Raw genomic sequence first — 26,969 nt, forward strand, 5'->3', positions numbered from 1 at the left:
GAAATGTTGGAGCGAAAAGTGGATGCCCTACTGAGTGATCACAGACAATTTGTCGAAAAGAATCGTCTGTCCTTAGAACAGAAAATAAAAGAAAAGGAAAAGGTAAGACGAGACCTATTTTTTCACAAGTTTAAAGTTGCCTCCAGACTGCTATTACCGGAGCGAACAACTTGTTAATTTAGTATTTGTCCATGTAGATCCCACTCTAGGTGCATATGTGCTTCAGGCACGCAAGATTGGATTCTTCTTCTTTGAGTGCTTGCTCATGACGATTCCATATTTGATGTGTGTGTGCCCACGTACACGCTGTCAGATTTTTTTCCCCCTAATGGTATCCCTAGGACCTACTTTGGCAAACTCTGGAGCCCTGTGCTTATGCGTCAGTACATTGGGCCCTGGTGGTCCCACACCCTCTCAGTTCCTTCTTTCCACCAGTGATGGTTGTTGGAACGCTCCTTGTTTTCGCAAGTCCGACAGTGGTTTCTCTAACTTTAGACTCTGAGTTTTTCTTGTATTTCGTTACTGTTACTCGTAGTGTTAGTATTTAGGAGTGGAGTCCCATTAGAGATATAGCCCCTAGGATGGGGTATGCCCCAGTCCCTGGGGTTCAAGCCATGTTCTGGGTGCAGCAAACCTATGCCTATTAGTGACCTGAACACGAGCTGCCTTAAGTTCCTCAGAGAGGCTCATATTAAAGAGAAATGCAGAATCTGCAACAACTTCAGACCTCACACTCTTAAAGACAGTGATATCCAATTAAAAACCATGTTGATGGAGGCTGCCCTGCGCCCCACATTGGAACCATGCCGCTCCGACTCTGAATTGAGCACCTCGGCTTCGGTGCGGAGTGCCCCTCCGACACCAGGATCTTCTTGGTGCTGCTCCCCTTCTCCCATGCCTAAGAAGAGGCATAAGAAGTCACGGCTGGAACAAGGTCATTCTCTGGCACCACGCACAGCTACCTGGGAGTTCCCACACGAGTCGAGACCTGCACAGGGCTGCTCGATTTCCCCAAGAGCCACATCTGGCAGCAGCCACACCACCTGTTCAACATCTTGGCTACAGCAACTACACTTCCCCAAGTGAGGGACCTTCCTGGGACCAAAGTATTGGATTGTTAGAGCCTTTATCACCTCTCTATCAAGATAGGATTTTTGGTGGCTGTTTTTTTACTATATTTTACTCTATTTTACAAAGACAAGATGACTCTTCTTTGATCTTGCCCTAGGTTCTTATTCAGAGTGGTCTCATGCTTTTGTTTGCATCAGTGCATACACCCTCAGTATTTTCCCCCAAACCTCATTTGACTCCTGGAGAGGCAAAATTTCATATGAGTGGTGTGTTTACGGCACTTTTCTACCACCTCCATAGAACAAAGCCTTTCCATAACTGGCCTAGAACTTTTTTTGTAATATTTGAGACAGGTCTAGAGGGCTCGTTGTTTCAGTTCAGGGACTCTTGAAATGGAGATTTGACTGCATACAGATCTTCTGTGAACTAAATAAATTAGCTCCACCTTCTCATATTAAAGCAAACTATACTAGGCCCCAGGTGACACGGGCAGGCTTGAGGAATGTTCCTATGTCAGAAATATGCTAGGGAGCCACTTGGAGCTCATTGCGTACTTTTATTCAGCACTACTCGGTAGTTGCAACTACTAGATCTGACGCCAAGTTTGTCAAGGCAGTCCTGCAGTCTTCATGTAAATTAGACTCTTGACATCCCCCTCCATAGGGAGATAACTGCTAGTCACCTAAAGTGAGATCCATGTTAACAGATACTGGGAGACAAAACCCCAGTTACTTACCTTACAGTAATTCTGGTTCTTCTGTCTGTTCTGCTCACATGAAGCCCCCGACCACTCCTCTTTCTCTACTACTGTGAAATCCATTAGTTTTGGGATTGTGTATTGGCAAAGAAACTGAGAAGTGGCTGGGCCTGCTTTGCCCGCAGGTGTTATGTGTGTGTGTGGGGGGGCATGTGTGCGCGCGTGCATATTAAGATACCTGCTGATGCTACACCTGTGCACTGTCGACCCAAAAGAACCCAATCTCATGCACATGGGGCACATGCACACCTAGAGCAGGATCCATGTAGAGAAAACATCTCAAAAGAAACCAGTTAGTGTAAGGAAAATAACTTTTTTGTAACATGATATTCTGATTTTGCTACTAAGGGGCAAATTTTAGTAGCTCGTATGCAAATTGAGGGAAAGTTAATGGGAAAATATTTTAAGTATTTCCACTTTGACCTTCCCCCTTTCATTTTTTTTCTCCTTTGTCACTGTCTTCCTTGCTATTTTTATTTGGATTTTTCTTTTATTTTAGTTTGTCAGCTGAATGGATCTGCATTTGTTAATGAAACAATTTACGGGCCTACCACGAATTAAGTTGACTAAAGCCATGTTCCCTAGCTGTTGATAATAGTAGTCTGGTGGTTATAACTTGGTAAGAGGAAGTGAATCCGTATTTGTTCAAGGTAGGCTGGGCAGGCAGGCTACCAATCTTGTCATGGTATAATTCCCCACTCTGAACCTTAGCGTCCAAAAGATGGGGTACCAACCAGCATGAATTCCCCTAGGCTTGATTACCAGCTTAGTACTTGTAGCGCTGCCGCCAACCAGGAATTCCAGTGCCTGGTACACTCTGCTCCCCCCAAAACCTTGCCCGGGGACCCCCAAGACCCAGTCCCTCTGGATCTTAACACAAGAAAAGGAAACCCTTTCCCTCTCCATTGCCTCTCCCGGGCTTCCCCTCCTGGGTTACCCTGAAAGATCACTGAGATTCAAACTGCTTGAATCTTAAAACAGAGAAGAAAATCCACCTTCCCCCCTCCTTCTCTCTCCCCCTCCCAGACTCTCCCTGAGAGAGAAAGTAATCCTAACACAGAGAGAAATTAACCTTTCTCTCCCCTTTCCCTCCTTTCTCCACACCAATTCCCTGGTGAATCTAGACCCTGTCCCCTGGGATCTCTCACCAGAATAAAAAAGCAATCAGGTTCCTAAACAAGAAAAGCTTTTAATTAAAGAAAGAAAAATAGTAAAAATTATCTTTGTAAATTTAAGATGGAATATGTTACAGGGCCTTTCAGCTATAGACACTGGGAATACCCTCCCAGCCTAAGTATACAAGTACAAATTAAAACCCTTTCAGCAAAATAAAAATTTGAGCTCCTTCCAGCCAAATACACATTTGCACTCCTTCCGGCCAAATATACATTTGCAAATAAAGAAAACAAACATAAGCCTAACTCGCCTTATCTACCTAGTACTCACTATTCTGGACATATAAGAGACTATATCAAAGAGATTGGCTAGAAACCTGGTTGCATGTCTGCTCCCTCTGCACCCCCAGAGTGAACAACAACCAAACACTAACAGCACACTCAAAAACTTCCCTAACTCAAGATTTGAAAGTATCCTGTCCCCTGATTGGTCCTCTGGTCAGGTGACTGCCAGGCTTACTGAACTTGTTAACCTTTTACAGTCAAAAGAGACATGAAGTACTCCTGTTCTATTAACCCTTACCTATCTGTTTATGACACCTCTAATTTATAGTTAGATGATAAAAATAAAATCAGAAAAAAGTTTGAACATTTTGCTAATAATTTGCTCACTTATTCCTGAGTTTGACTCTCCCCGCCTGCATTCTTCTGCTCCTGGCAGGCCAACGCAGGATAGGAGTGGGTCTTTGGAAAGGGTATGAGGGCAGAGAGGCTGGGTATAATAAGGGGAGGAGACATAAAGATTTGGGGAAGTGGATCACTGGGATCCAAGAGGGTTGGGGACTTCATAGGATGGCTGGCAATGAGAGTGGGAACAGGCTGTGGGGGTACTTCAGGACATGGGATGGAGCAGGTGTCTTGCTGGGGGATAGGAGGGTGCTTAGGAGAAAGCAGAGGGGAAGCACTAGCACTTCACTACTTTCTCCATCCGACAAACCTGCTATGATTTGTTAAAGGGGAGTCCTGCAGCTGTTGCCAAGAGAAGTTTGGCAGAGAGCTTTGTTGCCAGGAGACGCCACTGGTGCTTTCTCTCCCTATCTTCCTCCGCTTTCTGCTCCCCTGCTTAGCCCTCTCTCTTCTTTACCAACCCCAACACTCCCTACTAAAAGTCCCATGCCCCTCATAGCCCTATTCCCCCATATAAATCCCCTCCCAAATTCATGTAGAGCCCCAACCAGAAGCCTCAAAAACTAATTATACCTGGATGGATATCTACTTTGCATCTCCTAAAGATTGCAGGAGATGGGCTAGATTCCTAAGGATCTTAGGAGATGTGCATAAGTGAAGTTCTGCTCCCCAAGACCTGAGGTGGGAGGAGTCAATGCCCCTCTACCAAACTTCTGTTGCTGCTCAATCTTGTGTTAAGTCAAATTGAAAATAAATAAGGCATTTTCCTCATGAAAAACATTTTTACAGCACTAAGTTAAACATGTCATCATAGCAAAGAAGGAAATTCCCCCCACCCCAAAGGATCATGATTATTGGGGATTAGTCTGGTTGCTTTGTTGTAATGCTCAATGTTGTTATGGAGATCTACTTTTAAATCGATATAGAAGCTTCATTCCATGATTTGCTAGTATTTTTTTGATCCACCTGTATTGGCGTACCAGATGAAGTAGGCTACTCTGATTGGCCAAAGTGGGTCATGGCCATTAATGGCCATAACAGAATTTATGCTTTACTTAAAAATGGTTTTTAAACTCTTTTTGCTTCTGTCAGAGAGCACTTTAGTATAATTAGTAACTATTTACAGAGGTGATTCCCAGTCCCTCTCCCGCGTTTTCCAGTTTTAATAGTTATAGTAACTTGACTAGAAACATGTAACAGGAGTGTGTTTCTCTCCCCTACCTGCTCTTCCCCACAAATCTTCTACATTTCTAGGAAGTGTTTCGTCAGCTACATGACTTACTGACAGAAGATCTGCAGTGCGAACAGATAAACCAGGACTTGCAGCAAGCCAATAATACTCTACAGGCAGAACTCGACAAAGTAAGATTTTTAATATCTTCAAATGGAATTCAAATGGAAGTGGTGATGCTGAGTTTTTATTTTATGTAAAATTTAACTGTCCTCTTTATTGTGTTTGACGATCTATATATGACAAATATTTAAGTGCAACTAAATATATCACAGGTCAGAGCAAGCTGCGGTATGTTCCTGTCACAGGGTGAGCTGGTCCATTAAAAGATTGGGGCACAGCTGCACCTTTTGTCAGGTTTAGCCCATCTCCCTGTATGATGGAAATAAATACAAGGGTTATGTGACAGAAGTATGCATCTAAACCAGGCCTGCTGGCAGGTAAAAGGGCAGCCTGTGGTCATTCAAGAGAAAGACACCCCCCCCATCCACCCCAAAAGTTCAGAGACAGACTCTGTCTCATTAGCGCCCAGGCAGAGAGTCTGTGAAGAGGACAGGTGACAATTTTCCAGAACTCCAAGACAGAAGCCTTTTGGGGGAAGAGATTTACAAGGAACTGGAAACTGTGCAGGAACCTCCATTGATGGACCTGCAGGATGCAGAAGTCTCAGTTAGGAGAGGGGTTGGACTACAAGGATTTGTATGCTCTGGTCAAGACCTGGAAAAACTTGAGGCATTATAAGCAGAAAGGAATAATTGAGGCTGGTAAGGATATGTTTGAGTGTTGTGTTATGCTAATAAACAAACCTGGAAGAGAACACTACTGTAAAATCACCACATGTGACAGCTGGTTTGATGCAAGATTGAAGGTAAACTGAGGTAGCAGATGGGCCCAAAGGCAATCTGGGGTTAATGCCCTACAACCATTCCCTTTAGCATCGTTCTGATATGAGCACTGCTTCTTTTCTACCCACACTCTCTAATAGAAAACTGCTTTTTTATTTATGATACACATGGTCTACACTGACTTAATACAGAGGTTGTAAATTTGTCCACGATAGCTGTCTGCCATAGCGATGTGTCATCCTAGCTGTGTGAGCACATTAATCAATCATTTTCTACAGAGGTGGTTAGTATTTTCTCTACACATACTCTTCTTTCCAGGTTTACTCTTGAAACACTCGATTCATACTGAAACTTGGATGTCTATAGGTTTTTATTGAGAAAAGCCTACTCCTTTCTAGAATGGAACTAGGTTATTTCATTCTCATTTTTTTCTCTCTTGATGTTGGTAATAAATTTACCTCCTTTTTAATTTGGAGTACTATAGAGCTATTATGACCAATATAAAACAGATTAAAAAGGTTGAAAAGCAGTTAGAATTTGGTGGTGTTACAGTTATGATCTTGTTAACTTCCTGGTTTAGCTAGCGATATAACAGGGGTGGGCAACCTTTCAGAAGTGGTGGTGCCAAGCAGGGGCGGCTCCAGGCTCCAGCATGCCAAGCGCGTGCTTGGGGTGGCATGCCACGGGGGTCACTCTGCCGGTCGCCGGGAGGGTGTCAGGTGGCTCCGGTGGACCTCCTGTAGGCGTGCCTGCGGAAGATCCACCAAAGCCGCGGGAGGTCCACCGGAGCCACCTGATGCCCTCCCGGCGACCGACAGGGCTCCCCCCGCTGCATGCCGCCCTACTTGGAGCGGCGAATTGTCTAGATTTGCCCTTGGTGCCAACTCTTCATTTATTCTCTCTAATTTAAGGTTTCGCGTGCCAGTAATTCATTTTAATGTTTTTAGAAGGTCTCTTTCTATAAGTCTATAATATATAACTAAACTATTGTTGTATGTTAAGTAAATAAGGTTTTTAAAATGTTTAAGAAGCTTCATTTAAAATTAAATTAAAATGCAGAGGCTCTGGACCAGTGGCCAGGAACCGGGAAGTGTGAGTGCCACTGAAATCAGCTCGTGTGCCGCTTTCGGCACACGTGCCATAGGTTGCCTACCCCTGTGATATAAAGTCAGGTGATAAATTTAAGATAGAAGATAGCATGACACTAATTTCCCTTAGCCCCAAAGAATGTGGTTATGGAGACAGAGGTGCAAGCTGAATGTCTTTGTTGGTCCATAAATATGGGGAATTAAGATGTACAAATACTGTTTTTTCCCAACATGTAACCTATTCCTTAAGTATATAGTAAGTGGAAAAAGTAGAGTAATTTGTCAATTTCTTGGTATTTGGATTGTACCGAATTAAGTCTAGTTTGGTATTGATCCTTTCTGTTTGTTGGCTGTTCAATGGCATATTTGGTGATAGCTGATCATCAGTCCAACACCTACATGTTACCTCTCAAATGAGCAGTTGAGGACTGAGTGGGAATGGGGAAGGATCTTCTAAACCCGATAGGTGCTCCCTTTGACCAAATATGTTACGTTTAAAAAATGGAGAGCAAGTGTTAAATCTGCTGCCCTTATGACTGAGCTTAAAAGAAAGCACTGGTTAGCATTCCCAATGATTAACAGACTGTACTATAACTATTGCTTAAATTATGAATAAATTTATACATTACAACTCTATACTTGAAAATGTGCCTGAAAATATTTTTCACAACCTTTCCCAGTCTTGAGTTAAAGATTTGTGTTACCTTAACCTGTTCTGGTTTTGGTATGATACAGAGTCTAGAACCCAGGACGGGACAGTGAGAGGAGGATGGATTTTTCAGATATCGGGGCTATTTTTAATAGCACTTTTTTAAAGCCATCATGCTGCGTTTCAAGGTTTAGGGCCAAATTCTGCTCTTTATTATACAACATAGAAGTCAACAGTTACTCCTAACTTCCCTTTCTGCAGGAGGAAGTAGAACATAGCTTATCCTTTTTGCTCTGTTTTCTAAGGTATCTTTGGAGCTCACCATTTAAAGGGACATCAGGAATTTTTAATCTTTTAAAATAGATTAAATATGACTACAAATAAAATGTGATGTGTTTTCCTCATAGGCAATAGCAGTGAAACACCGTTTGGAAAACGACTGCATTGAGCTTAACACAGAAGCTGTGCAGAGCAGAACAGGCTTTACTTGCAAACCAGTCAAAGGAACTGGAATAATTAATAATTTAAACTGGAAATCAGTAAGAACTGGTTCCATTTATGCCTTACTGACTCACAGGGGAACTCTGCAAGCTCTGTGTTGGAGAATAGTGTATTTCCACCAGAAGTTGTGTTTCGATAATGTCTTATTCTGGCTGTCCTTTTTTGGACCATCTTAAACGACTGTGACAAAGTTCCTCTTCTGCCTTGATGGGTCCTGAACTTATTGGCGGATTTGCTCACCTCAGAGATTCATGGCAGCCCTCAGTTTGGCCATTTTTGTGGCTCAAACCTGCCATTCACTCAGCTAACCTCATCACTGAGCAGCATGGGGAAAAGGAAGGAGAACAATCCCCACAGGCTCTCCTGACCTACTTTGTGAGTCACGTGGACAGGCCAGGGACTTTCCCCTCTGGTGGGACCCACAGTCCAAGTCAACTCCTCTTATATCCAGTAAAGGGGAGGGGAATGGGGGGAAACCCAGACCCGCCCTGTACTCTGGATTTCGGCCCAGGGCCCTGTGCATCACAGCTGTCTACAGTATTACGTGTAACACCTGCATGACAGCTACAACTCCCTGGGCTACTTCCTCATAGCCTCCTCCCAACATCTTCTTTATCCTCACTACAGGACCTTTCTCCTGATGCCAGATAGCGTATGTACTTCTCAGTCCTCCAGCCGCAGGCCCTCTCACTCTCAGCGCGTTGCGCACCCTTCACTGACTGAAGTGAGGTCCTTTTTAAACCAGGTGTCCTAATTAGCCTGCCTGCCTTAATTGGTTCCAGCAAGTTCCTGATTTTTCTGGAACTGCCCCTGTTATCTTACCCAGGGAAAAGGGACCTGCTTAATGTGGGGCTAATATATTTGCCTTCTCTCACTCTCCTATAGCGGGCCCCTGCCCCATGAATCCAACTGGCCTTCCTGCCCCTTCACCATAAGCTGTCCTCATGACTTAAAGCTGGTTCATTTCCAGACCGTGTCAAGGAAACATCTATTCCTCACCTTCGCGTCCCACCCAGACACAAAGTGAAGGGACCTCCTGCCACCTCTAGAGGGTGGGGAGCCCCAGTGGGCCAGCTTATACACCACCCTGCTCCCAAGGCTCACCAGGGATGTCAGCTGGCGGCTCCTTCACGAGGCTGTGAGCACGGGCATGTAATTGGCGCAGTTCACCCCCATCCTGGACACCTGACCTTTCTGCGGCGTAAGGGAGACTCTGGTGCATGTTTACCTGGAGTGCACCAGGCTGCATCCTCAATTCTGTCTCCTCACAGATAGCCTGTTGCATTTCTGGCTGCACTTTTCCCCTCATTTCCTTATTTATGCACTCACTATCGGTGAACCCACAAAGTCACGGGACCTCCTGGTCAACCTCCTCCTGGCCATGGCTAAAATGGCCATCTATAAAAGCAGGGAGAGGAGGTTGGCCGATGGAGTCTCCTGTAACTGTGGGACCTCTTTCTGGTCCTCCATCCATTCACACATCTGGGCAGAATTCCTCTGGGCGGCGTCCACTGACTCCCTTGGTGCCTTCGAGGAGCAGTGGGCACTGTCCGGGGTTCTCTGCTCGGTGTCCCATCAGGTTCCCTTTGTTTGACCCTTTGACAGCACTTCTGTCCCTGTTATTTCATTAGCTGTCCCCTGAAACAACTTAGTTTCCAGGCCTTGTTGATCCCCCCTTACGACTGGGGGGATCTTTAAGCAGTGGGCTCCCCCACTTCCTGGATCCCAATAGGATCACTCTCCTGTAGCCCAGTAGCCCGAACCTGTCACAAGACCTATAGCTATAGCAGTTTTTGCAATTGATTCTATGTGGACTGAGCCCAGGCAGAAAATTTGTTGTATGGTCAGGGTTTAAAAAAATGATTTTGCACCAGCATACTACAGATAGGGTTACAGTTCATATGGAATTATTTGTCTAATCTAATTCTGTAGTATGGTTCAAGAGACTCTTTCTTTAGTCCTAAAAAATAAAATACATGAAATATCTGTTTGAGTTCATTTGGAACTTCTACAATCATTAGCTGCTTCCTAAGTATAAATGTGTGTTGCCTAGTTCTAAGATTTCATGGAGGAATGGGTACTTTTTTGGTCACACAATCAATTTAAAGCAAGAGAAAATCCCCCAAATGATTTCTACATTTTTACTTTTTCAAGCACTATAGACCAGCATTATCAACAAAATTCTAACTAGGAAGCCAGATCCTGATCTGGCATATATCAGCATAGCTCTGTTGAAATCAGTAAAGTTATTCTAATTTACACAAAAAGAATCTGACTGTAACTTTTGATTTTTAGAAAACCTTGATTGTAGATTCAAAGATTTTTCCTTTAATTTGGAGTTAGAAGGAAAATGAAAGGAAAGAGAACTCAGAATAGTCATAGAAGCAACATCAGCCATTGGATTTTTTTAAGTTCTTCAGTTGTGCCAATTGCTGTTGTATCTAAATGCTTTCCAGAGTTAAGAATAATTAAGGTGACTAGCATATGTTGTTTGAGGTTTCTATTTCTCCCATATCCCCCAGAGCAGTGGTTTTCAACCTGTGGTGCCCAGACCTGTGGGAGTTTGCAGACTGTCTAAGGGGTTCTTGAAAGGTTATCGTTAAAAAGGAACAGTGGTTTTCAAGCCGTAGCCTGTGGGGGTCCACAAACTATGTCTAAGATTTCCAAAGAGGTCTGCACCTCCTTTTGAAGTTTTCTAGGGTCTGCAAATGGAAAAGAGATTGAAAACCACTTTCCCAGAGGGCAAAGGGAGGGTGTGTGTGTGTGGGTGGGGGGGTGTATATATGAAAAATGGTGATGTTAGTTGTCATTCTAAGTTTTTGCAGGAGTGAATTTCATAGTATTGGGCCAGCTCCTGAAAAGGCCCTGTCTCCTGCATCTTTTAGTTTTACATGTGATGTGTAGACAGTTGTTCCTGAGGAAAACAGCTACTGAAGTCTGAGAGAGTAAGATGGTATATTGGGCGCATTTCCTTTATAGCTTTGAAAATAAAGACTGAGATTCGATTCAGTGTTCTGTTGGGGAATCAGCGGAGTGAGTGAAACATAGGACTGATGTACTCAAATGAACCTGTATTACTGAGGAGGTGTGCTGCTGTGTTCTGTAACTCCTGCAGATTTTGCAGGGCAGATGCATTCAAGTCTAAATACATTGGATTTTGATGATTCACGCAAGAGTTAATGATGGCCTATGTGATTGAGGCCAAATTGTAATTGCAAATGATGGGATGTAGCCTTACCAGACTAAGGTGGCTGAATGCATTTCTTGTAAACGGTTTTGTGAAAGTCCAGCATCAGAGCATGGGATTTTTTTTGCAGCTATGTTAGTTTGTTGGTTCCAGATTTTTGTTGAATGCTTCTTAATCAGAGCCACTTGTGCTGAGTCACAGCAAGAGGGGTGGGCATTTCAGCCATTTAAACCCTTGAATTTCGTTGGTATTTTGAACACAGGAAGTGAGAATTCATACAGCTTTGAAACATTTGTCATACATCAGCATTGTCTGAAAATTTTGTCTCTTGACACCTGTGATTGATTGATTGATTGATTGATTGATTGATTGATTGATAGCAGAGTGTGTGTGTGTGTGTGTGTGTGTTGTGACAGACCCAGGCCAGTGGGGTGCAGGAGTCTGGTAGAGGGCAAATATACTGGTCACTGGGTGAGTAGTTTTCTGTTCCCTGAGTGACCAGAGCAGGGTCTGCGCTAAAGTAGTCAGGAAATTGCTACAACCAATTAAGGCAGACAGGCTGATTAGAACACCTGCAGCCAATCAAGGCAGGCTAATCAGGGCACCTGGGTTTTTAAAGGAGCTCTCTCCAATCAGATGGGGAGGAGCTAGAGGAGAGGAAGTGCGTGTGAGGAGCTGGGAGTAAAAGACACAAGGAGCTGAGACTGAGAGGCTGTGCTGCTAGAGGACTAAGGAGTACAAGCATTATCAGACACCAGGAGGAAGGTCCTGTGGTGAGGATAAAGAACGTGTTTGGAGGAAGCCTTGGAGAAGTAGCCCAGGGAGATGTAGCTGTCATACAGCTGATACAAGAAGCACTATAGATGGCTGCAAATCCATAGGGCCCTGGGCTGGAACCCGGAGTAGAGGATAGGCCCTGGTTCCCCCCAAACCTCCCAACTCCTGATCAGACACAGGAGGGGCTGATCCAGACTGTGGGGGAGATCACTGAGGTGAGCAAATCTGCCAATAAGCGTAGGACCCACCAAGTTAGAGGAAGATCTTTGTCACAGTGTGTTTGTTTCGGTACAGCAGTTGGATATTTTGGACTAGGAGATTGTGAAACAAAAGGAAAATAACTAGAAGCATCAACGGTTTTAGTTATGTTCTTTGGGTGACTTGTTTAAATAGATGAAAATACAGACCTGCTGTGCTAGCAAGGTTTAAATTTGTTTTCCATCCAGACCCTCCGTTTTCTTGAATTTGGCTTCTGTGCACTGGTGCCCATCTGCTTGTAGTAAGTAGATTGAATAAATGATGGCTTGCTTCCAATAGAGTCCCACCAGTGCCATGCCATCTGTTACCCAGCAATGCAGGAGTTGGGTGGAAGGAGTTAGTTTCTTAGAAATAACTTTTATTTCAGTTCCCAGGTAGGACATAGTTGTATGGGGTATTTTAACTTTTCTTAACTTATTTGGAAAAAAAGATGCTTAGAAAATGTACTATCCCGAACCCCCAGGTATTACTTGACTAATAATACTTTACATCTAATGCTATCTTGCGAACAAGAGCAACTTCATATATTTGACTGATCCACACGGACAGATGGGTGGTCTGAGAACAGGAGCTAGAACTGGAAAGTTCTCCTGTGTTCTGATACTGACTCCCCTCTGTGGCTATGGGCAAGTCACTTAACTTCACTGACTCTCAGTTTTTGTGGGCTGGATTCTATCCTGTGTCAAGATCTGCTAGGGGCAGGCAACAGAGAACTGGTTGCAGCTCCCTGGTTCCATATCCCGAGCCACCTAAGTACTGCTGTGATCTGTGCCAGCTGGGAGACATCCCAAAAGGATTGTCTGCCCTCTGAGGACTGCCAAGAGTGCAATTTGTGTTCCTAACTCATGCATGTGTTTAGAAACCAAGGCTCAACTTTCCAGAGTCTTCATGGGACTCAGATGGGTAGTATACCACATCATAGACTCATAGACTTTAAGGTCAGAAGGGACCATTTGATCATCTAGTCTGACCTCCTGCACAATGCAGGCCACAGAATCTCACCCACCCACTCCTGTAACAAACCCCCAACCTATGTCTGGGCCATTGAAGGCCTCATATTGTGGTTTAAGGACTTCAAGGTGCAGAGAATCCTCCAGCAAGTGACCCATGCCCCATGATGCAGAGGAAGGCAAAGCGCCTCCAGGGCCTCTGCCAATCTGCCCTGGAGGAAAATTCCTTCCCGACCCCAAATATAGTGATCTGCTAAACCCTGAGCATGTGGGCCGGATGTTTGGTGTTTTTCAAAGGTACCTAAACAAACACATGGGGGCAATAATTAAAAAGCCCTTTAAAATGCAGCAGCTCAGCTGCACATAGTCATTTATGTATGTGCAAAGTGAATGCAGAGTGCATTTGCTGGCACTGTATACCTCCTTTGTACGACACAAGGACCAAAGTGGTGGAGAATCAAGACAAGTATAGTTCCCTGCTTTCTCTATGCTCATGTAAACAGAATGAGCTCTAACTAGCCTAGACCCATTTTTAAAGTGTTTTTTTTTTGCCTCAATTGTATTTAAATACATTTTTAACTTCCGTGTTTTCAGTTTTTTAACTAATGAATTTCAGAGCCTAGTGGAGAATATAATTTGCTGCCTCTGGCATGTCTAAGACTTTTCCCTCTAAATTAGTCTTGTACTGAAGCTGGCTGAACAGCTCCTGCTCTAGTTGTTTGAGGCTGACTTATTCTGTAGTAAAAGCAGAGTGATTTTTGAGTAATGTCCAGGCTATTTTTAAATACTCAACCTGTCCTACACTAGGCTCTAATCAATACTGGTAGATCTCACCTTTGCAGTGACGTGCAGGAGAGTGATGAGAGTGACACTACTCTCAGTTTATTGACTTAATCAACTGTTTTGTAACTAATGTTTTGTTGTAGGAAATGAAGGAAAAAAGCCTTCTTTCCTTCCAGTCTGCTCAAAAGTCAGAAAAAATCCATCTTCTGGAAGAAGAACTGAAAACAGTCAGACACTTTCTGAAGGAGACGCAGAATTATGCGGAAGAGATGAAAAGTGAGTTACACATTTCTACCTATTTAAATCCCGTTACTAACTATTACTTCAGTGTGGAGGATCCGTAAACTTCATTATCAATGGTGATTTGAAGAATATCCAAGAAAAAAAAGTTCTCACTGTGTGAATAGTTAAATTAACTTTCAGCTAATACACACAATTCTCTTTCCAAACTGAGAGAGAACTTCTTCATACAAATATATAGTACTAACTCATAAAATTATATGGTTTTAAAGCAATTTAAAATGAGGAATAAATATGTCCCAAACAGAACTATGTGGTCAGCAAATTAAATACTACAATGTGCTCCTGTGTTTTAAAATCCCAAGCAAACAAATATACCTCAAACTATTATCCTTTAGCTTGTATGTGGACTCCATCAAGCTTAAACGTGATGAAGTGTTACCTGCCGAGCTCTAATTTGACTTTTCCCTTGAGAAAATGCATTTTGCAGGCTGAGGTTTAGGAGAACAGGTAATACTGCTAAATAGCCATTGTAAAGAAGGAGACTGCTCCCTCTTATCCCTGTGGAAGTCTAACCTTACTTAATGAGATTTCAAAATTAAATGTATGGACCCAGTCCTGCTCCCATTTTAATCAATAGTTTGCACATTCCAATCCATGAGGACATCCAAATAAGTGCTTTGTGTTTTGATCTTATTCTTGGCAAGTGGCAGCACTTTCGGCTAGCTAATAAAATGTAATGCTTTCTAAGTCTATTTTCTTGCTTTCGCTATCTTCTATCTGTGGTTCTTAAGGTGTCAAATGGAAGCATTATCTCCATTTTCTGGAGGGAATAATTATGAACAAAGAATAAGTCAGAAGATGCTTGTGCTGTAGCTCTGCACTGCAACCGACAAAAACTTTTCCTAACTGAAAAATAACTGAATGTGGGTGCCCAGAGTCCTAGGCTGTCACCCTTAACTCCCGGACAGTTCTTCCTCTTTAACAAGTCTCTGATTATCCTCTCACCCCTGCGGGGCTTCTTCTGGTCATCCAGGGACTGAGCTCATTTCTAGCCGGAGCGTTCTCTCCTGGTCACTATCCCTCTCCTCACTGGCCCCCATGTCCCTCCCAGACCCCGGTACCCTCCCCCGTCAGAGTCTTGCCCCCAGCAGTAGCCCACTCTCTGGGTCTCCCAACCCTGGGGAATCCCCACCCCTATTCTCCACCTTCCCTCAGTGGCTACTTCCAGTCACCATCTAGCCCCCTTTCACTGGGGCTGACTGCAGTCCGTAATGGCCACTCATCACTGGCCAGGGGATTTGGACCTGCTGCCTTTCCCTGCAACTCAGTACCTCTGTGGGCCTTGGACAAGGCCCTGCAGCCTGAGGAGTTGCCAGTCTGGAGCTCCTCAGCTCCTCTGGCCTTTCCCTAGCCCTGCTTCACTCTAGTGCCCTTAGCTTCCCCAGCAGCTAAGTACCTCTCCCTTCAGAGCTAGAGGGAGACTAAGTGCCTGCCAGCTGTGGCCTGATTGGGACGTGGCCCAGCAGTAGCTGCCTCCCCAATCAGCCCAGGCTTGCTGCTTTCCCAGCCACAGCCCTCTGCAGGGCTGTTCCAACCCCTTCAGGGCTAGAGCGGCCAACCGGCCCGCTACACCCCCCTTTGAATCACCACCCTAACTAATCCTTCTCCATCCTAGGTGTTGACATATTTCAAATAACTGTTGATTGCTATCGTTTCCCTTCCCCTCTCTCTGCTCCTGTTTCTCGCCAAGTTCTGGGTCTTGGAGACACTGAATTTTCCTTGTCCTGTAGGAAGGGAATGCGTAGTCTTGTTTTACATGGTAAGTTGGTGTTATTCAATAGAATTCTCTTTGCAATACAGGAAATCTCTTGTATGGTCCGTGTCTCTTAATTTTACTCCATACATCAGTTCATCAAACACCTTGATCATTTTTATATATTCTGGATTTTGAAGAGAGGAAAACGGACAAATAGGGCACCAAAATTCTGGATCTAGCCATTGGTACTGTTACCTGTCAACCATGAGTTTCAGAGTACAAGCAATGAGATCTCAGTGAAGATGGGCTGTAGAAACAGTTACAATTGTGAAGCACGGAGCGATTTGACTAGTAGTATGTTCTTTCTGCAAAACTGAATTCTGGCAATGCTCAAATTGTCTCAGCTATACAATGTCATGGTTTGGGAATAAAGGCAGCTTTACAACACATAAGTAATTATATTCTGAAATACTAAGAAAATGTATTGCTAGGTGAAAAATTGAAAATTGTCAATATTGCCATTTTATAGTGTTACCCATAAAAGCTAATATTGCATATTTGACGTAGTTTGCTTTCACAAATTAAGTACTTAATTGTTTTTATTACTATAGATAAGAGTTTGTCTCAGGAAATACAATTAGAAAAGAAACAAGCAGAGCTTCGAGATTTAGAGGGGAAAAATCAAGATTTGATCCAGCAACTTGAGAGAGTGCAGTCAGACTTGCAGGCTGAGATTGCCCATCTACAAAATCTATATTCAGCTCAGTTGACTTGTTTAAAACAGGAAATGTTAAACATCAAGGCAGAGAAAAAGAAACTGCAAGAACAAGATAACATCTTGCTTCAAGCAAATGAGCAACTGAGCAAGGTAATGAAAAGAGAGAATGAATCAGTAGCACGTTACTTAGTTTCCATTTTACCTGTCATGAACTATTTAAAATGATTTGTCCTATATCTTAGTTGAAATGGTACAATACAGAAGCCAACAAAGCCATGTTATTTTCAGTCTCTGTTATCAATGGCGGATAAGAGCAATATCAATATCCTTTGCTGACAGTTAATAAGGCATTTTCTACTTAAACTTTTAGGAGCCAAAATATTAAATTGTGTCCTTTTTAATATCTATTCTCTATTCTAATATAACATTTGCTATAACTTCTCCATTAGTAGCATGGAAATGTAATTAAATCTGTTATCTTATAAACTTCTGGCTATCAAAGATACAGGAGGTCTTTAGCGGGACACCTCAAAACGTGATAAAATGTGCACGTTTTGTCTATTCTGTGGCCCAGGTTTTCTTCTCATTCGTAACAAAGAGGTGATTCCTCTCACCTGTAGAACTGGGAGGTGGGCCAGTGTTGTTGCTGAAGGCCCCAAGAGTAAGCTCCATCCTTCACTTCAGGCCACCAGAAAGTGTGTCCACCAGCGGAACAAGTTGGCAGTTCAGTTTCTCCCAACAACTTTGTTTTCTAATTAATTATTGTTCATTTTTCTGCAATACTGATTTCATTTCAACTTCTTACTCCTCTTTCCCTTTCCTCAAGTAAGTTCTCTGGATCCGCAAACACAGCACCTCTCAGTAACTCCCTTTGACTGCTAGAAAAGCCCTGCAAGATCAAGCTAAGTCCAAGTAGTTCAGCAGGCAGCTTTTTAGGGGTCTTAGAGGGTAACCTATGTCTTGCTGCTACAAGCCACTAACCCTTGCTCTGTGAGGGGACGGGGCTTTGTTGGACCAGCGCACTAGTGCCATGCATGTGCACATAAACACACCCATTTGAAGCCCTGACTCCATTGTGAGAAGGCTTGATCAGGAGCATGAGGATTCTCCAAGGGTTGAGAACCCGACATAGTCTGCTCAGGAATGATACTTGGAAACTCCATATGCTCTGGGTCCCAAAAAGACAAAGGAATTGTCCCCTTTGTAAGGAAGTAATACGTACAATTAATGAGCTGGTTGTATAAACATCAGGCTTTAAATCTTTTCTCTTGCCTTCCCAGTCTTAGGGCTAATGAATAGCATAGCTGAAGTCGAAGTATCTTAGATCGATTTACCTCGGGTCCTCACGGCGCGGGATTGATGTCCACGGCTCCCCCATGGAGTCCGCTACCGCCGCTAGCTCCGGTGGAGTTCTGGAGTCGATGGGGAGCGCGTTCAGGGATCGATATATCGCATCTAGATGAGACACGATATATCAATCCCCTGATAAATCGATCGCTACCCGCCTGATAGGGGGAGTAGTCTGGACATACTCTTAGGATGTGTTTGCTGTGATTTTCTCCTATATATGGGTCTCCTGGAGTGCTCTGTATCAGACTCACTGCCTCCCCTCTGCCCATCCTCCCCCCCACCCCCGAATATATCTGGGTGTGCAGAGACACGTATTACTTCTGTGAAGCCCTGACTCAGGTGGCAGGATAATGTAAATTGTTCATCTCTGCTTTTCAGCCAGGGACCCTCTTTCAAGTAGGGAAGAGGACCTAAATTTTAGGCACAATGGAGTGAGAATTCTCCCTGTCCATTTATCAGGTCAAGGACCCAGGCTTTACCAGGGAAAGGAGTTTGGAGTCTCCTCCCCTTCTCCATAGGCTTTGCTCAGCGTTGAAGGATTAAAGAGCACTTTAGACAGTGTGTGCCCAGAACAGAGGCACATGAGAATTCCATTCATTTCCGATTAAATCTAGATATTAAACTAAAATGTTTTGTAAAAATATAAGGAAAACTTGTAAGTTTGGGGAACCTAAGTGCAGCAGTAGTCCTACCAGAGAAAGACATGGCCAGGCCTCTGGAAGGGGGTTCCTTCCAAAAGATTCCATTGACCAAAAGAGTGAGGATACTACAGAAAATTTCAAAACTCCAACTGTGACCATTTCTTATACTTAGTAAGGAAAATCTAGTTGGTGGCAGGCAAGTAGGCCATAGTCTCTAGGGTATGATCCTCAGTTTGAGTGTGAGAGTTCTCTGGATGACATTCTTGTCAAATCCTAGAAGTGTTGTGTAAGATACTCTTTCATGGCAACTTTTTCTCTTTCTTGATGTGATTGGTGGCAAAGCGTTCTTACTCTCTGGCTATAGAGGAAACTGTTTACACTCATGAACGTGAAAAAAAATCACCCATCCCGTGCATCCACTTTCACAAGCGCAAGGCTGTTTGGGGAACCAGTGAAATTAGTAGCTGAGACAACGAAAGCCTGAACCCTCCTTGTCAAAGCCGGCATAGTAATCCATTGGTCACTGCCAACACCAAAGGTATTCATGAAGGGAATGTTTGCCTAGCAGAGGGGAAAGTATGAAGCAGAAGCTCACATGGAAGACCTAAATATTTTTCTTCTCAAACAATTAAATCTTCAGCATCACAAAGACAAAATGAACATTTGTGTGTGAAGAGTTTACAATTCCTATACAAGACTCTTTGTTTTGACCTACCTTCTGTGTCGAGCAGTTTAAATGGCTGGTAGTGTCACAGCAAGGCTGAGGTCTCAAGTTACACAACCCTGTCCATTTACAGACATCATGACTGTTTGTGCCCTGTCCAGAGAAACAGATCCATTCACAATTTGCCAGCTGCTAGAAAGGATTCCAACCCCCCTAGAGTTCAAAATCAGAATATTCTGAATCCAGTGCAGGACATTGTTCAACCAGGCTAAAATAGGCATGGCTTTGACTCTAAATTTACCACTACGGTAAAGATTTACAAAGACCCAAAACTTCATCTCATCAATTGTATCCTGGCAGCAGACACTCACCCTGTAGCTAGTCTTCCCCAGTGGCCAGGGTGCTGATGCCATGTATTGGTACTGTCCTCCAAGTGGGATTTCACAATGTGCCTCCAGAAATTCCTTTTGTGGACACGTCATTCTCAGATCCTGTCCAAATGTCTCTTTTGGGGCAGGTAAGTAGAAGGAACATACTTTAAGCCAACCCAGTTTTCACTTTGGCCCTTGTATGATTGCTACAGGAACACACCTCACTTGGTGAAAAGCATACCTGGAAGACAAGATTGCCCCCAGGGTTATGGTGGGTCACTCAGAAAAAAGAGCATCCAGCTTTCTAAACAGCACACCTTGTGCTGTGCAGTTTTTCAATATGTCAGGCTATACTTCCTTTTAGTTTATTTCTACAGAATTCAGTAGTGTTGGAACAAAACATAGGAATGGACAGATGGGTTCAAACCAGTGGTCCATTGAGTCTCCTGTATGTCATCTGACGGTGGCCAGTAGCAGTTGCTTCAGAGGAAGGTTCAAGAAACCTGTAGAGGGCAGTTATGGAATAACGGACCCACAAGGGAAATTTCTTCCTATCTCCTGTTAGAGGTTGGCTTGTGCTCTGAAGTATGAATGTTTGTATACCTTTCAACATAAGTGAGTAACTAAAGGTCAGAACTTCTCTCAGAGGCCATGGAAATAATGTCAGAGGTAGAGAAGAATCTGCTGCTTTACAAGACAGTTGAAGACAAGGGAAGAGGAAAGAGCTGAACTCATCCTTCTAGTTCTTCACTAGTCGAAAAGCCACCGACCGCTATGCCTACCTTCATGCCTCCAGCTTCCATCCCGGGCACATCACACGATCCATTGTCTACAGCCAAGCACTGAGGTACAACCGCATCTGCTCTAACCCCTCAGACAGAGACCAACACCTACAAAATCTCCACCAAGCATTCTCAAAACTACAATACCCGCACGAGGAAATAAGGAAACAGATCAACAGAGCCAGACGTGTACCCAGAAGCCTCCTACTGCAAGACAAACCCAAGAAAGAAACCAACAGGACTCCACTGGCCATCACATACAGCCCCCAGCTAAAACCCCTCCAACGCATCATCAGGGATCTACAACCCATCCTGGACAATGATCTCACACTTTCACAGGCCTTGGGTGGCAGGCCAGTCTTTGCTCACAGACAACCTGCCAACCTGAAACATATTCTCACCAGTAACTGCACACCGCACCGTAATAACTCCAGCTCAGGAACCAATCCATGCAACAAACCTCGATGCCAACTCTGCCCACATATCTACACCAGCGACACCATCACAGGACCTAACCAGATCAGCCACACCATCACTGGTTCATTCACCTGCACATCCACCAATGTAATATACGCCATCATATGCCAGCAATGCCCCTCTGCTATGTACATCGGCCAAACTGGACAGTCTCTACGGAAAAGGATAAACGGACACAAATCAGACATTAGGAATGGCAATATACAAAAACTTGTAGGAGAGCACTTCAACCTCCCTGGCCACACTATAGCAGACCTTAAGGTGGCCATCCTGCAGCAAAAAACCTTCAGGACCAGACTTCAAAGAGAAACTGCTGAGCTTCAGTTCATCTGCAAATTTGACACCATCAGCTCAGGATTGAACAAAGACTGGGAATGGCTTGCCAATTACAGAACCAGTTTCTCCTCTCTTCGTTTTCACACCTCAACTGCTAGAACAGGGCCTCATCCTCCCTGATTGAACTGACCTCGTTATCTCTAGCTTGCTTCCTAGCATATATATACCTGCCCCTGGATATTTCCATTACATGCATCTGAGGAAGTGGGTATTCACCCACGAAAGCTCATGCTCCAAAACGTCTGTTAGTCTATAAGGTGCCACAGGATTCTTTGCTGCTTTTACAGATCCAGACTAACACGGCTACCCCTCTGATACTTAATTATTCTTAACTCTGGAAAGCATTTAGATACAACAGCAATTGGCACAACTGAAGAACTTAAAAAAACCCCAATCGCTGATGTTGCTTCTATGACTATTCTGAGTTCTCTTCCCTTTCATTTTCCTTCTAACGCCAAATTAAAGGAAAAATCTTTGAATCTACAATCAAGGTTTTCTAAAAATCAAAATTTACAGTCAGATCCTTTTTGTGTAAATTAGAATAACTTTACTGATTTCAACGGAGCTATGCTGATATATGCCAGATCAGGATCTGGCTTCCTAGTTAGAATTTTGTTGTTGATGCTGGTCTATAGTGCTTGAAAAAGTAAAAATGTAGAAATCATTTGGGGGATTTTCTCTTGCTTTAAATTGATTGTGTGACCAAAAAAGTACCCATTCCTCCATGAAATCTTAGAACTAGGCAACACACATTTATACTTAGGAAGCAGCTAATGATTGTAGAAGTTCCAAATGAACTCAAACAGATATGTCATGTATTTTATTTTTAGGACTAAAGAAAGAGTCTCTTGAACCATACTACAGAATTAGATTAGACAAATAATTCTATATGAACTGTAACCCAATCTGTAGTATGCTGGTGCAAAATCACTTTTTTAAACCCTGACCATACAACCAATTTTTTGCCTGGGCTCAGTCCACATAGAATCAATTGCAAAAAGTGCCTTATCTTGTATCACAGCTATAGGTCTTGTGACAGGGTCGGGCCAGAGGGCTACAGGAGAGTGATCCTATTGGGATCCAGGAAGCGGGCGAGCCCACTGCTTAAAGATCCCCCCAGTCGTAAGGGGGGATCAACAAGGCCTGGAAACCAAGTTGTTTCAGGGGACAGCTAATGCAATAACAGGGACAGAAGTGCTGTCAAAGAGTCAAACAAAGGGAACCTGATGGGACACCGAGCAGAGAACCCTGGACAGTGCCCACTGCTCCTCGAAGGCACCAAGGGAGTCAGTGGACACCGCCCAGAGGAATTCTTCCAACTGTCCTCCCAACTCCTGATCAGACACAGGAGGGGCTGATCCAGACTGTGGGGGAGATCACTGAGGTGAGCAAATCTGCCAATAAGCGCAGGACCCACCAAGGTAGAGGAGGAACTTTGTCACAATGTGTTTGTTTCGGTACAGCAGTTGGATATTTTGGACTAGGAGATTGTGAGACAAAAGGAAAATAACTAGAAGCATCAACGGTTTTAGTTATGTTCTTTGGGTGACTTGTTTAAATAGATGAAAATACAGACCTGCTGTGCTAGCAAGGTTTAAATTTGTTTTCCATCCAGACCCTCCGTTTTCTTGAATTTGGCTTCTGTGCACTGGTGCCCATCTGCTTGTAGTAAGTAGATGAATAAATGATGGCTTGCTTCCAATAGAGTCCCACCAGTGCCATGCCATCTGTTACCCAGCAATGCAGGAGTTGGGTGCAAGGAGTTAGTTTCTTAGAAATAACTTTATTTCAGTTCCCAGGTAGGACATAGTTGTATGGGGTATTTTAACTTTTCTTAACTTATTTGGAAAAAAAGATGCTTAGAAAATGTACTATCCCGAACCCCCAGGTATTACTTGACTAATAATACTTTACATCTAATGCTATCTTGCGAACAAGAGCAACTTCATATATTTGACTGATCCACACGGACAGATGGGTGGTCTGAGAACAGGAGCTAGAACTGGAAAGTTCTCCTGTGTTCTGATACTGACTCCCCTCTGTGGCTATGGGCAAGTCACTTAACTTCACTGACTCTCAGTTTTTGTGGGCTGGATTCTATCCTGTGTCAAGATCTGCTAGGGGCAGGCAACAGAGAACTGGTTTGCAGCTCCCTGGTTTCCATATCCCGAGCCACCTAAGTACTGCTGTGATCTGTGCCAGCTGGGAGACATCCCAAAAGGATTGTCTGCCCTCTGAGGACTGCCAAGAGTGCAATTCGTGTTCCTAACTCATGCATGTGTTTAGAAACCAAGGCTCAACTTTCCAGAGTCTTCATGGGACTCAGATGGGTAGTATACCACATCATAGACTCATAGACTTTAAGGTCAGAAGGGACCATTTGATCATCTAGTCTGACCTCCTGCACAATGCAGGCCACAGAATCTCACCCACCCACTCCTGTAACAAACCCCCAACCTATGTCTGGGCCATTGAAGGCCTCATATTGTGGTTTAAGGATTTCAAGGTGCAGAGAATCCTCCAGCAAGTGACCCATGCCCCATGATGCAGAGGAAGGCAAAGCGCCTCCAGGGCCTCTGCCAATCTGCCCTGGAGGAAAATTCCTTCCCGACCCCAAATATAGTGATCTGCTAAACCCTGAGCATGTGGGCCGGATGTTTGGCGTTTTTCAAAGGTACCTAAACAAACACATGGGGGCAATAATTAAAAAGCCCTTTAAAATGCAGCAGCTCAGCTGCACATAGTCATTTATGTATGTGCAAAGTGAATGCAGAGTGCATTTGCTGGCACTGTATACCTCCTTTGTACGACACAAGGACCAAAGTGGTGGAGAATCAAGACAAGTATAGTTCCCTGCTTTCTCTATGCTCATGTAAACAGAATGAGCTCTAACTAGCCTAGACCCATTTTTTAAAGTGTTTTTTTTTGCCTCAATTGTATTTAAATACATTTTTAACTTCCGTGTTTTCAGTTTTTTAACTAATGAATTTCAGAGCCTAGTGGAGAATATAATTTGCTGCCTCTGGCATGTCTAAGACTTTCCCTCTAAATTAGTCTTGTACTGAAGCTGCTCTAGTTGTTTGAGGCTGACTTATTCTGTAGTAAAAGCAGAGTGATTTTTGAGTAATGTCCAGGCTATTTTTAAATACTCAACCTGTCCTACACTAGGCTCTAATCAATACTGGTAGATCTCACCTTTGCAGTGATGTGCAGGAGAGTGATGAGAGTGACACTACTCTCAGTTTATTGACTTAATCAGCTGTTTTGTAACTAATGTTTTGTTGTAGGAAATGAAGGAAAAAAACCTTCTTTCCTTCCAGTCTGCTCAAAAGTCAGAAAAAATCCATCTTCTGGAAGAAGAACTGAAAACAGTCAGACACTTTCTGAAGGAGATGCAGAATTATGCGGAAGAGATGAAAAGTGAGTTACACATTTCTACCTATTTAAATCCCGTTACTAACTATTACTTCAGTGTGGAGGATCCGTAAACTTCATTATCAATGGTTATTTGAAGAATATCCAAGAAAAAAAAGTTCTCACTGTGTGAATAGTTAAATTAACTTTCAGCTAATACACACAATTCTCTTTCCAAACTCAGATGGAACTTCTTCATACAAATATATAGTACTAACTCATAAAATTATATGGTTTTAAAGCAATTTAAAATGAGGAATAAATATGTCCCAAACAGAACTATGTGGTCAGCAAATTAAATACTACAATGTGCTCCTGTGTTTTAAAATCCCAAGCAAACAAATATACCTCAAACTATTATCCTTTAGCTTGTATGTGGACTCCATCAAGCTTAAACGTGATGAAGTGTTACCTGCCGAGCTCTAATTTGACTTTTCCCTTGAGAAAATGCATTTTGCAGACTGAGGTTTAGGAGAACAGGTAATACTGCTAAATAGCCATTGTAAAGAAGGAGACTGCTCCCTCTTATCCCTGTGGAAGTCTAACCTTACTTAATGAGATTTCAAAATTAAATGTATGGACCCAGTCCTGCTCCCATTTTAATCAATAGTTTGCACACTCCAATCCATGAGGACATCCAAATAAGTGCTTTGTGTTTTGATCTTATTCTTGGCAAGTGGCAGCACTTTCGGCTAGCTAATAAAATGTAATGCTTTCTAAGTCTATTTTCTTGCTTTCGCTATCTTCTATCTGTGGTTCTTAAGGTGTCAAATGGTAGCATTATCTCCATTTTCTGGAGGGAATAATTATGAACAAAAAATAAGTCAGAAGATGCTTGTGCTGTAGCTCTGCACTGCAACCGACAAAAACTTTTCCTAACTGAAACATAACTGAATGTGGGTGCCCAGAGTCCTAGGCTGTCACCCTTAACTCCCGGACAGTTCTTCCTCTCTAACAAGTCTCTGATTATCCTCTCACCCCTGCGGGGCTTCTTCTGGTCATCCAGTGACTGAGCTCATTTCTAGCCGGAGCGTTCTCTCCTGGTCACTATCCCTCTCCTCACTGGCCCCCATGTCCCTCCCAGACCCCGGTACCCTCCCCCGTCAGAGTCTTGCCCCCAGCAGTAGCCCACTCTCTGGGTCTCCCAACCCTGGGGAATCCCCACCCCTATTCTCCACCTTCGCTCAGTGGCTACTTCCAGTCACCATCTAGCCCCCTTTCACTGGGGCTGACTGCAGTCCGTAATGGCCACTCATCACTGGCCAGGGGATTTGGACCTGCTGCCTTTCCCTGCAACTCAGTACCTCTGTGGGCCTTGGACAAGGCCCTGCAGCCTGGGGAGTTGCCAGTCTGGAGCTCCTCAGCTCCTCTGGCCTTTCCCTAGCCCTGCTTCACTCTAGTGCCCTTAGCTTCCCCAGCAGCTAAGTACCTCTCCCTTCAGAGCTAGAGGGAGACTAAGTGCCTGCCAGCTGTGGCCTGATTGGGACGTGGCCCAGCAGTAGCTGCCTCCCCAATCAGCCTAGGCTTGCTGCTTTCCTCAGCCACAGCCCTCTGCAGGGCTGTTCCAACCCCTTCAGGGCTAGAGCGGCCAACCGGCCCGCTACACCCCCCTTTGAATCACCACCCTAAATAATCCTTCTCCATCCTAGGTGTTGACATATTTCAAATAACTGTTGATTGCTATCATTTCCCTTCCCCTCTCTCTGCTCCTGTTTCTCGCCAAGTTCTGGGTCTTGGAGACACTGAATTTTCCTTGTCCTGTAGGAAGGGAATGCGTAGTCTTGTTTTATATGGTAAGTTGGTGTTATTCAATAGAATTCTCTTTGCAATACAGGAAATCTCTTGTATGGTCCGTGTCTCTTAATTTTACTCCATACATCAGTTCATCAAACACCTTGATCATTTTTATATATTCTGGATTTTGAAGAGAGGAAAACGGACAAATAGGGCACCAAAATTCTTGATCTAGCCATTGGTACTGTTACCTGTCAACCATGGGTTTCAGAGTACAAGCCGTCAGACCTCAGTAAAGATGGGCTGTAGAAACCGTTACAATTGTGAAGCACGGAGCGATTTGACTAGTAGTATGTTCTTTCTGCAAAACTGAATTATGGCAATCTCAGATTGTCTCAGCTATACAATGTCATGGTTTGGGAATAAAGGCAGCTTTACAACACATAAGTAAGTATATTCTGAAATACTAAGAAAATGTATTGCTAGGTGAAAAATTGAAAATTGTCAATATTGCCATTTTATAGTGTTACCCATAAAAGCTAATATTGCATATTTGACGTAGTTTGTTTTCACAAATTAAGTAC

General features: G+C 43.6%; 1 protein-coding gene across 1 annotated transcript; it reads left to right on the top strand.

Moving 5' to 3' along the window:
- Window positions 1–3: 3 nt before the first annotated feature.
- LOC127049829 (centromere protein F-like) lies at window positions 4–26,730 on the top strand. Its single transcript, XM_050951099.1, has 5 exons — window positions 4–102; window positions 4,885–4,992; window positions 14,043–14,175; window positions 24,525–24,657; window positions 26,657–26,730. Exons 1-5 carry the CDS (start codon window positions 4–6, stop codon window positions 26,679–26,681), a joined length of 498 nt encoding a protein of 165 aa, XP_050807056.1. The 3' UTR covers window positions 26,682–26,730.
- Window positions 26,731–26,969: the final 239 nt, after the last annotated feature.

Source organism: Gopherus flavomarginatus, chromosome 4 (assembly GCF_025201925.1).
Source record: "Gopherus flavomarginatus isolate rGopFla2 chromosome 4, rGopFla2.mat.asm, whole genome shotgun sequence".
NCBI classification, from domain to species: Eukaryota; Metazoa; Chordata; order Testudines; family Testudinidae; genus Gopherus; species Gopherus flavomarginatus.